Source organism: Poecilia mexicana, unplaced genomic scaffold (assembly GCF_051168715.1).
Source record: "Poecilia mexicana isolate PSO_F unplaced genomic scaffold, ASM5116871v1 scaffold_7, whole genome shotgun sequence".
NCBI lineage: Eukaryota > Metazoa > Chordata > Actinopteri > Cyprinodontiformes > Poeciliidae > Poecilia > Poecilia mexicana.
The window spans coordinates 25941707-25957563 of NW_028263376.1; the positions used below are offsets into that span (position 1 = coordinate 25941707).

Below are 15857 nucleotides of genomic sequence, written 5' to 3' on the forward strand. Positions count from 1 at the left end.
ACCTACCAGGTATGGGGGTGCATTGGACACTGGTCTGTAACTTGGATTCTTCTATTTCCAACTGAAACTCCTCCAGATCAGGGTCATCTAGAAGACAGGATTGTTTAAATGATCAAAATACAAGGACTGAAGTTCTTTGCATTGTGTATGGATATTATGTGGCCTATTGTCTGTGTTGTAGTTTTTCAGTGAGGGAACTGGTACTCATAAAATTCAATTTTCAGTGTCTATCTTTTATCATTTAAGGTGGAACAAAACTCAATTACACAGATATCAAGGTTTAACAGCACTTTGTCATAGTTACAGAATTTGTACACTCAGTAATATAATTTTAGTTTTTATGATTTTGATCATGTTGTTAATCACCATGTGATGGGTAGGTTTGTCTTTTTGGTTAAGCAATTGAACTTAATGTGGTTGAGTGTGGATTGTAGTCTTACAGTTAGTGTCTGCATGGACTGGGTACATGGCCACCGTCCTCTTGTGAAGGTCTTCATTTGTGTTGCTCAGCTCTGTGTCCCACTGGGTGGTGGGCTTGTAGGTGTTACAGGATGCATACACACAGCACTGGTAGGCATAAGGCATCTCTATCACCCTGTTGCAGATGGGAACAATATTAATCATCATAACGAAGAAGATTCCATGGCAGGTGGTATTTAGGCAAAGTACGACCGTTGAGGTTCAAACCATAATGCTTTTGGTTTGACTCCTTGACATTATGGCTTAGACATTCAAAGAAATTAGCATAAAGAGTTAACTTTGTAATTGAGATGTCTTTTTTTATTGTCCAAGTTGAATTCAGAAATGCTTTGCAGCAGTACTTTGTATTTTGCTGGTTGTGTATAGCACGTCCACCTGAATTTTTGAAGTGGCTTTAAGCACAGACATTTTTTTTTTAGCGTAGGCCATATTTTGATAGGTGATATTTTTGTACATTACCTCATTTGTGGGAAGTGATCAGGACTGAAGGCCTCATATAAGTCTTTGTTCCCCCTCAGTTTGAGATGAGTGAGGCCTCCTAAACCTGCAACTGGTACAGAGCTGAGGCGGTTCTCAGTCAGGTCTCTATGTTTAAAAAAAATAAAAATAAAAATAAGCAAAATGTTATGCATGCGAAGTCCTTAGAGTAAAAGGAAAAAGTTTAGTCTCTTTGATTCTCTAACCTGTTCAGACATGCTATCAGATTATCTCTGGATAGTACCTACTATCAGATTAGATAAACAAACTTCAGTCTTCACTCAAAGTATGCAATTTTAAGTTGGCATGACTTGAAATGAGATTGTTGGCTACAAATGTGTTAAGGCCAAAAATGTTGTGTTAACCCGTAGTGATTACGCCCACATTTCTGACATACTGATATATTCTGATACACAACCTTGTCACCCATTTTAAGAGGGGAAGGGACTGCTAAAGAATCAGATAAACTGTATGACAGGCTAAGTGAGAGATGTGTATCTGGTTTTTGCTCACAGTTTGATCAAAGAATGGAGTGAGGTGAAGGCATCTGGGTGGATCCACTCAATCGTGTTCCAGCTTAGATCACTGTCAGAGAAAAACAATAAAGTGAACTCAATGTACTTACTGGAGTTACAGTTATGCTTATCATTCTGGCTTCCTATGTAGTATTACAAAGTGTGGGATTTGGATATGAAAACTGTTTAGGAACTTTGTGGTCTGATCCTGTAGATGTCAGTATTAGGAAATATAAAATACTCATTTTGACTTGACCAATGCCTTTTCATCTTTCACTAGTCGTGTTTTTATCTTTAAAAGTCATTAAGAAAGTTATTTCTTCTCTTTAATGTTGTTTCTGTTTCATACTTCTAATATTTTAAAGAGGTAAACCCATTTGGTATTTCTGAAATAGCTATGAAAAGCTCCCATACATATATCATTTGCTATTTTCATTGGCATGTTGTAAGTCACAAAATATTTTATTCACAAATGGACTTCATTTATCTATCACTTATCAAATATTACTGGTCTGTCAAAGTACTTTACATTAAAAGCCTCATTCACTAAATGGCATAATTGAATACAGTATACACCAACTATCTTCAAATATCCACAGTTACTCTGAAACATTGGGACAATTTGGAGTTACTGCCAAAATTCAAACATATGAACTAGATCTTCTGGCCATAAAACGTTTTCACGTCATTTCAATACTGACCCACTCCAATGAAGACAACGAATTTCAACAGAACTAATGTGAGACGAAGAGAGAAAAGAAAAACATAGATCAAGGATCAACTCACAGTGCTCTAAGAGAGGTGAGCTGCTGAAAGGTGCTTGACTCTATTCTTCTGACTTGATTATGCTGCAGACCACTGTTGTATACAAAGACACAGAGGCTTTTATGCAGTGACGTAAACAAAATGTACACAAGTTGAATAAAAAATTCTGACACACAGGTGGCGTATATGGTAATAAACATTTGTAACAAGTTGGAATTGTTTAAAAGAGAAAAGGAAAACTGCTGCAAAAACAGCCTAAAACATTGACTAGTTAAGATATAATCATGTTTAAAGTAATACAAAAAACATGCCTACTGTTTATGGAATTCAAAAATTGTTTAATGTGTTGAGTTGGCTTTTCTTTAGTTGCCTATCCAAGACTGTTTGCATTTTCAAGGAAACGATTTCCAGACAGACATTTTTTTGTGAGGGAAAAGTGTAATGACCTTCTATGAGCCAACTGACCAGCAGTGTTCAGTAATAGATGGGGGAGGGGCAGTGCTACCTTATTTTATGTTTCATACATGTGGAAAAAAATTGAGCTTCTCTAGCAACTTATTGGGTATACTTTGAACTCTTTGAAACTTTAGCAGTTTTAAAAATGTAATTGTTCAAAACGCACAACCACCTTGTTCCCGGTATCCGGCCCATCCCTGTATGTAAACAGTAATTTAGAAAGGGAAAATAACTCACATCTCTTGAAGTGCAGAGCAGTGGTAAAAACTGGGAAGATCCTCAATCTGGTTGTATGACAACTCTCTACAACAGTACATAGAAATAATGGATTAAAAAAAAAAAATAAAAAAATCACATGCTATGTTGGAAATCAATGACCAGCTGTGAATTTATGGTGTGGGAAATTATGGGCTGACAGGAAAACTTGGGTGTCAATTCTGTGAGCAAGGGTATACTGCAGAACGATATATATATATATATATATATTTATTATTTTTTTGCTATTTCTCAAGGTGAATTTGAGTGATAGCTTTAGGACACAGCTCTCTTGATTTGGTTTTTCTATCATTTTTTAGTTTTATTGACCCTGTTCATGTGTGTGCCTGTCTATATGTGTGCACTCACAGCACTCTGAGATGAGGCAGCTGCTCACACAGGTCCAGGGGAAGAGCTGAGAGACCAGCCCGAGTCAATGTCCTATAGAGAAAAAAAAAAAACATTGTTGGAGAGCAAGTAAATGAAATGATCCTAGAATCTCATCAGTCTAATTTGGGTGGACAGGCAATTGGCTTGGTTTGCCAAACCTTTGTTCCTCGTATCTTAGAGCATCCTATAATTTCTTAAATATTACTTTGCGTGTTTGATACTTACAAAATCTCAAGGCTGGTTGTTCCTTTCAAATCCGGAAACTCTTGAATTTGGGTTGCCCCATTCAAGGAACTGATGCCAAGCAAAAAGAAAAAGAACAAAAAACTAAACAATTGCTTTTCTCCCCTCCCTTCCCCTCTTATGCTCACACACACATGCACAATCGCAGAACCTGTCTAACAGCTCATTGCAGCCATCAAGCTATTTCTCCAACATCAACACAGGCTGTTTTGGCCCTCTCACCAGACATCATAAGTCACACTATTCAACATGTTCTTACAGCACACTCTCTCTTACCACATCAGCGCACGGCACAGCAATACAGTAACACAACATCATTCAGTAGGCCATTACACATGTCCACTGAGCTCTGGCTGCAATGGCTAGAGGATGATTTAAACAGTGTTTGCGCTAACTCACTGGAATGGCTTTTATTGACCACATACTTACAGTGTGTGCAGCTTTGGTAAGAACTGGAAAGCAGATTTCCCCACAAACTGGATTGGGTTCTCATAAAAGTGACTGCAAGAAAATGAGGAAAAAAATACAGTCGGGACCAGATATTTAAATATACTATATGAAAAAACACAAATAACCATTTTTTTTTCTCTTTGCACGATATTAAATTAAATTTCTGATTTATGTCAGTGTGGATGACCATATTAATTTCTGTTTTGCTTATAGCGAGTTTGTCTGTACATTTAGGGTCATTGTTTATTCGGAGAACCCATTTGTGCTTTTAAGTTGATTTAGACTTTGACATCATGACTGATTTATTGAGACGTTTCAATATTTACACAATATTCTTTTCTCATGCAGAAACCCTTTCTGCAGCCAAACATCTTCACAAAATGACACCATCACTGCCATACTTCATAGATGAAATGCTGGTATCAGGCTTTTTGGCTTCTCTCTTTTTCCTATAACTGCAACAATAGTCATTATGGGCGAACACTTTGATATCAGTTCTGTCAAACCACAGGACAATTCTGCCCAATGTAAATTCATAACCGGAGTACATTTGCAAAATGCAATCTGTCTTTTTGTGTTGCTACTGGAGTCGTTTTATTTAGCTGTAGTTAATGATGCTCTCCTTCCAACTTTAACCAGCATCTTTAAAAGATCTTCTGTTTTTGTTTGGGGACCGACTTGTACATTTTTACAGCAAACCCGATTCATGTCTGGGAGAAAGAACATACTGACCCTCCTAGGGAGTATGATAGTTGAACATTCCCATGGTGTTTATACTGGCGAACAATGGTTTAAACAAATGAACTTAATAAAGCTCGGGTTCTAAAGAAATCTATTTCTCGTTATTATGCCATTTAGTAAAAAGGAAAATCCTCTTGGCAATCCTAACTGAGCTAAATTAGGAATGATTTAATCCGATTTAATCTCCGTTCCTTTTTAAATCCATTGTATGTAAATCTCTGGTTTCAACTGTATGTAGAGACATGCTGTATAATCTGCTTTGAATGAGCTGCGTTGTAAGTGATGTTGACGTGCAATTCCAGTTGTGTTTATTTGATATGTTCAAGTTGTAGCACTGTGATTAAGCATGAAACTCACATGGTTTGGAGCTGAGGGTTTCCCACAAAGGCCCTCTCAGGAATCGCTTTGATGTTGTTGTTATGGAAGCCCCTGAACATGCAAAAACATCATGTTAGTTATTCTCTCAATCAATATGTTTTGCATTTCGGGCCGTTTGCAGGAGCGGCAATGTGTGTGTGAGTGAGAGTGTGAGTCATGTGCCCCTTGCGTTGCACCTGCCGCTGCACAGCTGAAGAACATTTTTGGATACATGAGACGTAAACACACAACACATACGCTGTATCTGTGACACATATGCACGCTGCGAAACATCTGCTGAAGCCGAGGAAAAAACATGGTTTGTGCGTGTGCGTCTGTGTGTATGTGCAGGGCGAGTGGCTGCGTGGGTGTGTAGCCAGCACCTGCTTGGGGCGAGAGAGATTGTATCCGAGTGCCACATTAAAATCACTTAACGGGATTACTCGGGATAACACAACCATGATAGTCATGCCGGGCAGGTGTGTTTTCGTGTGTGTGTGTGTGTGCACGGGTACTCACAGTTCCTGAAGTTTGCTCAGTGTCCTGATTGCCATAGGGAACTCCTGAAGATCATTGTAGTTTAAATCCCTGCAAGTCAAATAAAGTCATGGTTAAATAATATCTAAAGTCGTTATGTCCGATTTTGCCCCGCTACATGGCATCAACATTTCATAACAACGTTCTCCCTCAGTAGCACAGTGGAGCCAGTCCATTCCCAAAACAAAACAAAACAAAACAAAAAAAACAAAAAAAAACAGACAGAGACAAGTCAATCAGGCTTAAACAACACCAGAAACAAACTAAATGAGAAATTAATGTCAATGTGATTGCACATGAAATCACTCTCATTAGTGTAGTTTTTGTGTAACAAAGTTAGACAACCTTTTAAAAGTTGATTTTTCTTATTCAAATTAAAATCACTTGGCAAAGTGCCCGGCCGATTTAAAGAGAGAGACACTTTGCTTTTTCAACAAGCCACTGAGATCTTCTGCGGTCTTTATGCAATGCCTACAGTGATGCAAGAATGATAAAGTACTGGAGCTCTCATTTTAAAATTGCCTTTTGCACAGAGCTGCTGGTTTTACATGGTAAGGGCTAGCTGCTCACCTCACTCTTAACTGAAATCTCTCTCCATTTGTTCTACTCTTTGTGGTCAAAGCACTGGTTAGTGTTAAAGAAAGTAAGGCTATACACTTTGGCTTTTTGACATAATTCTTTGCAAATCTAAATGAGTCTCTGAAATACACATTTTCAGACAAAAGTAACTCTAAGCAAAAAAAAAAAGTTATGGATTTTAATATTGTGCACACCGAAATTGCAATAATGGTATATTTGCTAGCCAAACTACGACACATCCCAGTTCTTATGAGCGTCCCCTACGTCATATTGACCATCTTAATTTTTCAAAGGACCCTCTCCAAATGTGGATCCAAAGTAGAGGCAGCAACAGCAACATTTATTGCCTCTAGTGATGTTCCTGATTGTGTGTATGAATAGCGTTGCATATGTGAACACTTGTACTGTGTGCCATTGCAGCTGTACACTTAAGTAACATTTTTTAAAGTTTCCCATTCTCTACCAAATTAAATGCTGGACTTTTATACACATAAATGCTATTAAGCCGTCCAAATCGGTTGAGAAATAATTGCTCTTTTGTCCAGTTTGCATATGCTGTTGTGTTTTCTAGAAGTTCACTGAACAGCTCCTCATGCTAATGATATATATATATATATATATATATATATATATATATATATACACACACACATACATGCTAGGGATTGATGTAGGTTGCGGTTATGCATATATCTCATAAAGAAAGCCGCTGCAGGAGATTAACCCCTCATACCAGCACAATCTCCACATCAGTGACACCTGTCATCTAACCCTGCCGAACCATCGGTCTCTACCGCCCTGTGACAGCCCAATCACTTTAACACACACTATTCTTGTCCAAAAGGCTCCATCTCTTTTTCACTTTCTCTGGTTTCCCTTCATCCTCTGCAGTGTTTCCCAGCATGCATTATGGCTTTCAACATGAGTATAAAGCGAGCCATACGTTTATGATTGCACGGGCAAAGGTACTTGAATATATTCGCACATATGCTCGCTCGCCCACACACATTCTCATAAAGAAATAATGCATAATTTTTTTTACACTTCAACAGGTTGTTAAAGCAGCATGCCAGAAACTGTGTTTTCATCAGACCACCATGAATTTTGCAGGAGGCTTCTCACACTTTCTTTCACTGTGTCAGTTTTCTGCGGTCTCCATATTGGCATGTGGTTAGGATTAGGTTATTGAGGCTATGGCACGTCCTCCAGGAAAACTCCGCTAGAGCCACGCTGTGCTGTTCTTGACCTTACTGCCTAGCAATTACTAAGCATAACACAGAGGACTCCATTGATGATGCTTCAAGGTAATCAAAGTGGATCGTTTCATCTTTGCATTCCTGTTCAATTGTCGCTTGTGGTTCTGCGAATTGCTCGAGCACCTGCTGAAATTACCAGTACATTAATCATTATGACTTTATAATTTAGAGCCACAGTGCAAACTTTTTGGCACACGTTACATATGATTTATAAAAAACACATCTCAAGGCTTTCTTCATAACACCCAGCACTATTGTGTGTAAAGTATGAGGAAAGACTGCACACAGTATGAGAAATTATGCCATTTATAATTGCATTCGCTTTCTGAGGTATTTATATTCTAACTTTGTGGATACTCACAGTGTCTCCAGACTCTGTAAACCTTCAAAGCATCTTGAACCCATGCTCTGTATGTGGTTGTTGTGGAGATGCCTGGGAAAAGTCCATAAAGATTCATGATTTTGGGGAGTAAAAATAGCCAATTAGTTTGCCTGTTAACACTCGGTAGAGATGCAGAATAGTAAATAAATATTTCAAGTTCAATTTATTTCTAATGAGGCTATTGATCTACAATTTACACCGGATGTACGCAACAACCAAGGCAATTGACACATACAAAGAAATTAACACCACAGATTGCTCCATAAAGTAAGTTCTGTGCAATAAACTGGATACAATTTATGGCAAAAAGATTATTATTACATAATGAAACAGCCATCTCCAGGTGCTTCGCACAATATTTCTCACTGAGGAGTCAAAAGAATAATCGGATCAGTTCTGCAAGAGCCAAGAATCTCTTGCCGAGTGCTTAAAACAAAAAAGACCTGGAATTAACTAGAACAGTGTTTTCATGGAAACAGTAAGTAATACATTCAACCACAATGGCATCTATGAACATTCACTGCACAAAGAGTCCACTACAGAAATAAACAAGTTGAAACTTGTTTAAAGTTTTCTGCAAAATATTTAGACATATCAAATACTGGCAAAATACAGTCTGATCAAATGAAACCAAAGCTGATCTGCTGGGATGTTATTGCACACACCCTGTCTGAAGCAGAAGAAACACTGCAGACCACCCCAAAACCACCATACCGACAATATTTGTAAGTGGGAACATCATGGTGTGGGGTTGTTTTTTCAGCAAATGCTAGTGGCAGACTTTACTTAATTAAGAGAAGACTAAAATTAACTGGGACATTCTTGATGAGGATACAGGGGTAGATTTTTCAGTAAAATTATTCCAGTCAGAGAAACCCTCAACTTGTTTCATAGGTAGAAAATAAAGCTATTTTAATGACCAGGTCAGTCCCGTAAGTTGAATTCATTTAAATTTAAAGAACTGAAGATTAGAGTAAATGGAATAGACCTCCAGAATCCAGAACACATTTTATGTGGAATGATGGGTCAAAATTACATCTGCAGTATTTTCTCCATTTCCTCCACTCACATTTATCTTTTTTTTTTTTTAAGTATTTTTTCCCAAGTGGTAACTCAATTTTAGTATGTTTTCAGTACTTATCTCCTGTTCCATTCCATTTTATCGCACATAATTTTATTTATGGACTTGTGTGGATTAATGGGGTTGTTACGAAATCCGGTGTAGATTTCATGTAAAGATGGCCTCTGAATATGCATTCACTGAAACAGACATCGACAAGTTTATCATTTCTGCTGTAAAACAGGCACAAATCAAGATGTCACTTACAGCACCACAAGGCCAGAGAGGTTGGTGAACGCATAATCAGGTATGTGGGTGATCTGGTTGAGGGCCAGCGTCATTGCCTGCAAAGAGGACAGGGAGCCCAAGGCCGTCACCGGTATTTCTGTTAGGGAGTTGTCGTCCAACCACAGGTGTCTCAAAGAGCAAACGCCTTTGAAGGCCTCAGGTGGAACCTTGCTCAGGAGGTTGGCATCAAGACGCCTGTGGGACGAAAAGCACAATAATTACTTGAGTTGCGTGTTTTTTTGTTTGAATACCTTTTTGTATTTGTGGTTATGCGTCATGACGCTAGACACTTTGGATTATGGGAACGGTATTATAAGGATTACAGCTCCTTTATTTCCTCTCTTTCATCTTTGCTGCAACCTCTTTAGAGTGCCTCATTATGATTTATTCCCCTGCTAAATAAGCTATGTCGACCTTCACCAGTACAGACACGTATCAAAAGCGAGATGAGAAAAACACAAACATGTAGGAATGACTACACTGAGCCTGTTTTCCCTGTCCTCGAGTTATTTATGTTGTATAAAGATTTCTTCGATCCATGTCTGGAAAAAGGGAAAGGCCATTAAAGGCGTCCTCAGCCGTTCTTCCTGTCGGCATTCTTTCCATCAGAATCTCAGTTACTATCGGGACTGACGGTGCTCCATCAAACACCACAAACACTTTTCCTTTCATCTGCAGAAGTTATGACCGTGAACACTTTTATGTTTTGAACCATAGAAAACCTAAAATATGTTTGTCTTCTTTATCCTTTAATATCCTATACCCAGAGGCAAAGAGTCTGGATACACAAATCCCGGGCAAATACGCACATGGATACACACTGTCGATAGTGATGAATGATCCCCTCAAGGCAGGGTTGACAAGCTGAGACCACTTCCTTTTACTATTCTTTTTTTTCTCTGGCCCTTCACATTCATTCATTAATCTCTCTTTGCTCCCTCTGGCCCCTCTCCATTCATTTTCAACATCAACGCTGATCCACTCCCAGCTTTTGTGAACTCTTGAGTCTCTCTCCTTAGCTCTTTTCCATCTTTCAAACATCCTTGCTTATCAGTCTTTCACTGAACGCCTTTGATTCCCTTGGTCCTCATCCTCATCACCCCTCCGAGGTTACACCAAAGAGAAAGCGTCATCAAAGTGAAATGTGAACTTGAACTCTGGACTTTTCTCTGCAGAAAGATTTTCCATCTAGGGGAGCAACTGTACACACTGGCAGATGCTTAAATCGGAAGACCCATGGAACATACATGCATGTGCACACACACAGCTTCATGGCATTGGGTTATGTTCTAAGTGTTGTTAAAAAATGTTTGCCCTCTTACTTCTGTTTTTATCTGTAGCACCCAAGTGCTTCAGATCATCATATCCTGAGAAAATAGTAAATCCTTTCCAAACTAACCGGGCCTTCTAAGAAAAATGATCATATAAAACTATTTAGTATTTGTACCACACTTGGCAAATATTGGCAAACATTTTCAATAACTAGCAATCAGTCTTTCTGAAGTTATTTTACAACGTCTTCCCAATTCTTTTTGTAGGATTGTTTGAGTTCAACTACACTGGGTGTTTCAGAACATGGATGACCTGTTTAAGTCTGTGCCACAACATTACAATAAGATTTAAATCCTTATTTTGACAAGGTCTCTCCATCCATTGTCTATATTATAACAGGTATACTCAATACTTGCTTATCCTCAAAAGGATCATAGGGAAGCAGGTGCATATCTTCTGCAGTCATCAGGTAAAAGGCACCCTGTCCAGTCTGTCAAAGGGAGCCACAGAGATAGACCTTACAAACAACTGCAAACACTCTCTAAGGGCAATTTAGATTGATAACCATGAAACATGTTTCCTGAATCTCGGTGTCAGTTTCAGTGGGGTTTTTTCTCAGAAGTCTGAGGAAAAAAAAAAAAAACCTAACTCCATGCAGCCAGATGCCAGGCCAGGATTCAAACCCAGGGCCTTGAAAACCTTCAGACAGTCATAAGCCATTGTCTGATTTTATCCTTCAGAGTTTTGGGGTAAAGAACATGATTATAATATGATTTATGTCTTGAAGAAGCAAAGCAGTTCATGACCATCACTGTGTCACCACCATATTTCACTTTAGGTTTTATTCTAAAATGCTGCATAGTTGTATAAACAATGTAATGGGATGCACTTTCCAAAACTCTTGTGGATCACCAGGATGTTTTTTATGTTGATGTTTCTTTGTTTATTTTTGGCAAAAATGAGATTTCCCGTGCCACAGAAAATGTTTTGTAATACTTTCCAGTTTGATAGATGTCAGCAACTTTGTCATCTGTTCATAAATTTCTGTAGATAAGACAATGATGTGTTGCTTTTGGAATCCTTTAGCTTACTCCATGTTGTCATAAAGGTTATATTTAATTTACTTATTGAAACCAGAGACCTGGCAGTAATCAGACTGTGAGGGTGTGGCTGTGACGAGTGAAATGTAATCAAAAAATTTGATTAATCACATTTAATTCATAATTGAAGAAGGGGGGCAACTGCTTTTTTGCTCTTAAAAATAATATAATTGGTTAAAAACATGCCTTTTGCACAGTCCTATAGATCATCCATGTACCTACTCTTTAGAAGGGAACGTGTTTGTCCCTGAACAAAATCAAATGGTGAAAACTATTGAAGACTCTTCAAATTCCTATCCATTTCTATGGAGCAAAATACTAAACAATCCTTTTGGTAGAGTGTTCAGGTCTTTACAGGGTCAAGACAAATGGGGAACGTTCCACTGAACCCAATAAAGCAGACTATTTCCTGCCCATCACATCAAAGTCTGACCGACATCTATAGGAATGAGGAGCAGGCAGAAAAAGAAAAGGATCTCTTAAAATGCCCCAGAGATCTGGGAACCTGCTTGAGTTTGTTCAATTCTCCAGATGGCTAAGCTTTTATGCAATGAGGGAGTTGGAGGACCACATTTTTAAAGTCAGTGTTTTGAGTCAAATCTCTAAAAAACAGGCTTGGGCTGATTTACAACCATTTGTGAAGCTCATCAGTAGTGATTACGCTTCTTAACCAGCGGGTTGAGGCCCAAAACACATGTGTCAGCTTGTGACGGGCACCAAACTCAACAACAACACTGCATCCTGTTTCAAATGGTGAGAGAAAAACTTTGAATCAGTTCCTGCACTTAGAGGGATTTTTGCTGAGATTAAGTGATGGTTTACTGAGGATATACCCTTCTTTATATGTTTATGCCAATGTAAGATCCATGTGCTGACTCATTTGCCATCTCCATCTTTTTACCCGATTTGCCTTATGCCAATGAGAGGCGCCAACAAGATTCATTCTCAAAAGCCTTTCCAGTAATCTTACTCTTCAAAGCTTATCATTACTATAATGACAAGGTGCGTCTCTGTTCATTGGCTTTGTGTGTATATTTGAGTGCATTTTTTTCATTACACGATGCAATTTCTATCTCAAAGGTAAAAAGACCTCCCACACAGAAGCTGAAGACAACCAGGTATCGATAAGATAGCTAATTGTTTGATCAGATGTACAGGTATTGGGTCAAAGACAGCAATGGGTAGACAATCTACTTGTATGTGCTGTAAAGTGTAGATGGTATTCATGATTAATAAAAAAATGCAACTCTTTATCATTAACTCTCAGAAAAGTTTAACAGAATGTTTTTTTTTCCTCAAAAAATGAATCTGAACAGCTTTTTAGGAGCAACCTACTTTCAACTGAAATGCTTAATTATTGTATATTTTATACATTTATCAACATTTTGTATGAAATATAATAATTTGAATCTTGTCATTTGTCATATATTTGAATGATTTCTACTGTACAATGTGCGTTTTTAATGACGGACCCCAGGAAGAGCAGCTGGGTATAAAGCCAAGCTAATGGGGATCCTAAGCAATAAATAGGTGTGTGTGTGTGTTGTGTGTGTGGCCTTGTATTTGTTATAGTGTAAGGACCAGTTTTCCAACAAATATTATGTTGTGAGCTCATATGAGGTTGATTTTGAGTTGGCAGTTAAGTTTAGGACTATTTTCCTATTTATTTATCTTCAGCCATTTTTAACCTTTCCATACAGAAGTTAAAAAAAAAAAAGTAAGGTATGAACTGAGTTTGGGTTAGGTGTAGGCTGGTAATGGTTAGTTTAGGGAAAAGGTCAGGGTTAAGCTATAGAAATGAATGAAAAATGAATGGAAGTCAATGCAAAGTCCAGTGTGCGTGTGAATACGAGTGTGTGTGAGAGAGAGAGAGTACAAGATTTCTGGCTATTTAGGGAACACAGGCCTGCTTCACAGCAAACAGAAAAACTTTGTAGGTGGTAGAGGAGTTCATGTCTTTCATGCCCGGCCCCTCCTACATTACAACTCGAGCAATTTGTGTGTCTGTCTGATGAAAGAGAGAATGTTTGCAGAGAATTATTAATTCGGAAAGCAGACAAGCCGGGTATGTATTTTGGGGCAAAGTTGAGAGGAACAGGCAGGGGTGAGGAATTGCAGGAGTGGAGGTCCAAATGCGCTCGTCTAAACATGCACGCTGACATTTATACGCTGACCCCACAGATTAGACAATTAAACGACCAAACACGCTCATTAGCCGGGGGATAGCTGCGTGGGTGGTGGGGGAAGAATGGAGGAGTATGAGCGGAGGAGGAAGAGAGAGAGAATTGGTGGAAAATGGGGTTGTTTCACAGCTCATTGGAGATGCTCTCGCTGGCCTGCAGTGTCTGCTGTTTCCCTCATGGTTTCCAGATGCTACCATGACACAATCGGAGCCGTGACTCCAAACCGTCAGGCTCTCGCATTGAAAGCAGGACCGCTGCAGCCGACACCGGGGTACAGTCTGCAGTTTGTCAGCGGTACACTATACCTGCACTGTGGTTAGAGCTGACAAGTGTGGGTGGCCGTGTTTTATTCCCTGCTAGAGCAGCATAATTAGAATGTGTGTGCAATGAGAGTGAGAGAAAGAGAGAGAGACTCACAAGGACAGGAGGCTGGGGAGGTCCCATGGAGCATCATCAGGAAGTCTCTCCAGTTGGTTGTTTTGTAGCATCCTAATAAAGGTACAAACAAATGAGTCAGCTTCAGGCATCAGGTCACTGCAGTTAATTTGTCAGCTCACATCAAGCAGAACAAATAATTCCATTGTGACGGAAATCTGACACAGGAGGTAACGGGGGTCTGAGTAAGCCTGAAGAGAAGCAGAGGAAAAGGGGAAAAGAACCAGGACCTCCTTGGGTGGCCTGGTGATGTCATCCTCAAAAGAATGGCGCAAAAATGAGGGGGAAAATGGGAAGGAAACAATCGTCTTCTCTCTTCCTTCCTTCGTTTTTCATTTTCTCTATCTATCGCTCAACATCAGCTTCTACAAAGCATATCAATCTCAATGTGTTTCTTAGCAGCACTGTTGTGGGCAGCTTCAATGATGCAACTGTTGCTGCCATTATTTTCAAAATGGGAGATAAAAATCTAACCTAAAGAAACTACAAGTGGCTAAATAGCATCTATGTGTCTTGCCAAAGTCTCAAAATGACTTGCTGGTATTAGGTCTGTACTTTGGCTAGGCCATTGCAGCATATGAATATGCTTTGATTTAAACAACTCCATTGCAGCTCTGGCTAAGATTTAAGAGTCTTTCTGCTGTAAGGTAGCCCCACTTCCCCGGTCTATCCATTTCGCTCTAACATGTTTCATTAATGGAAAAAAAGCATCCCAACAGCATGATGCTGCCACAACCATTTTCCACTTTGTTGATGGTGTGTTTAAGCAGATGGACAGTGTTACAGTTCCATTCCAGGGAGCAAATGAGCAAGTGAATGAAAAAATATGAAAAGTGGGAAAACAAATAGAAAAAATAAATGGACAAAACAACTTTTCACTATTTTGGTTTCATCTGACCATAAAGCCTTCCATCATGTATCAGCTTTTTGCCTCTCTTTTACAGAAGCCAAATAAATGGGTGCTAGGCTACTCGTTTACAGCTTTATCCATCTAAGCTGTGGATCTCTGCAGCTCCACCAAAGTCACCATGCACTCCAGTTTTGGTGAACTGTGATGTCTTTGTTGTTCTGCAGTTGTGCCATGTTCTTTCCATTTTCAGATTAAGCAATGCTCTTGTAAGATGTTTAAATAGCGTGATGTTGTTTTTTGACCCAACTCTCCCTTAAACTTCCCCAGAGGTTTATCCCAGGCTTTTCTGTTGTGCCCCATAATGCTGTTTGTTCACAAACTTTCACTAACAAACCTTCGCAGAACAGTTGCGTTTACCCAGAGATTAAATGGCATACTCTATTTCTTAATTAGATGATTTCTGATTACACAGGGTTTTATTTAGAGGTTGGGAAGTAAAAAGGAGCAAAATAAATGAATTACTTTTTTTTAACAAACAATTTTGAAAACTATCTTCTGTTTTCCATAATATGAACTATTACTGAATTACTGTAATCTGTGATAACATGGAACAACATTGAAAGGGATCAAGTGAATATGAATAATTTTACAAGGCATTGAAACACAGCCTTTGAAATGTTGACATTTCCAAAGAGAATCCTGGAAAGGAATCTGTTTGCCTTGAGGCCTAACTTCTGAAGTTAGTTTCATTGTCGTAGTGTGAATGAAAACCTTTAGACATGTATT

The 15857-nt window shown here is 38.8% G+C and overlaps 1 protein-coding gene across 2 annotated transcripts in view; it reads right to left on the reverse strand.

The window, feature by feature from the left end:
• The window catches only part of lgr6 (leucine-rich repeat containing G protein-coupled receptor 6), a 59101-nt gene that overhangs the window by 2273 nt on the left and 40971 nt on the right, over positions 1-15857 (reverse strand). For both annotated transcript variants that reach the window (XM_088007330.1, XM_014999859.2), the window contains exons 4-17: positions 14204-14275; positions 9211-9426; positions 7863-7934; positions 5649-5717; positions 5130-5201; positions 4011-4082; positions 3564-3632; positions 3318-3389; positions 2931-2996; positions 2259-2330; positions 1471-1542; positions 940-1065; positions 441-595; positions 7-87 (exon numbers count right to left, since the gene is read on the reverse strand). In XM_088007330.1, the coding sequence (XP_087863456.1) occupies positions 7-87; positions 441-595; positions 940-1065; positions 1471-1542; positions 2259-2330; positions 2931-2996; positions 3318-3389; positions 3564-3632; positions 4011-4082; positions 5130-5201; positions 5649-5717; positions 7863-7934; positions 9211-9426; positions 14204-14275 (1286 nt within the window). The remainder of the gene's footprint in view (positions 1-6; positions 88-440; positions 596-939; positions 1066-1470; positions 1543-2258; positions 2331-2930; positions 2997-3317; positions 3390-3563; positions 3633-4010; positions 4083-5129; positions 5202-5648; positions 5718-7862; positions 7935-9210; positions 9427-14203; positions 14276-15857) is intronic.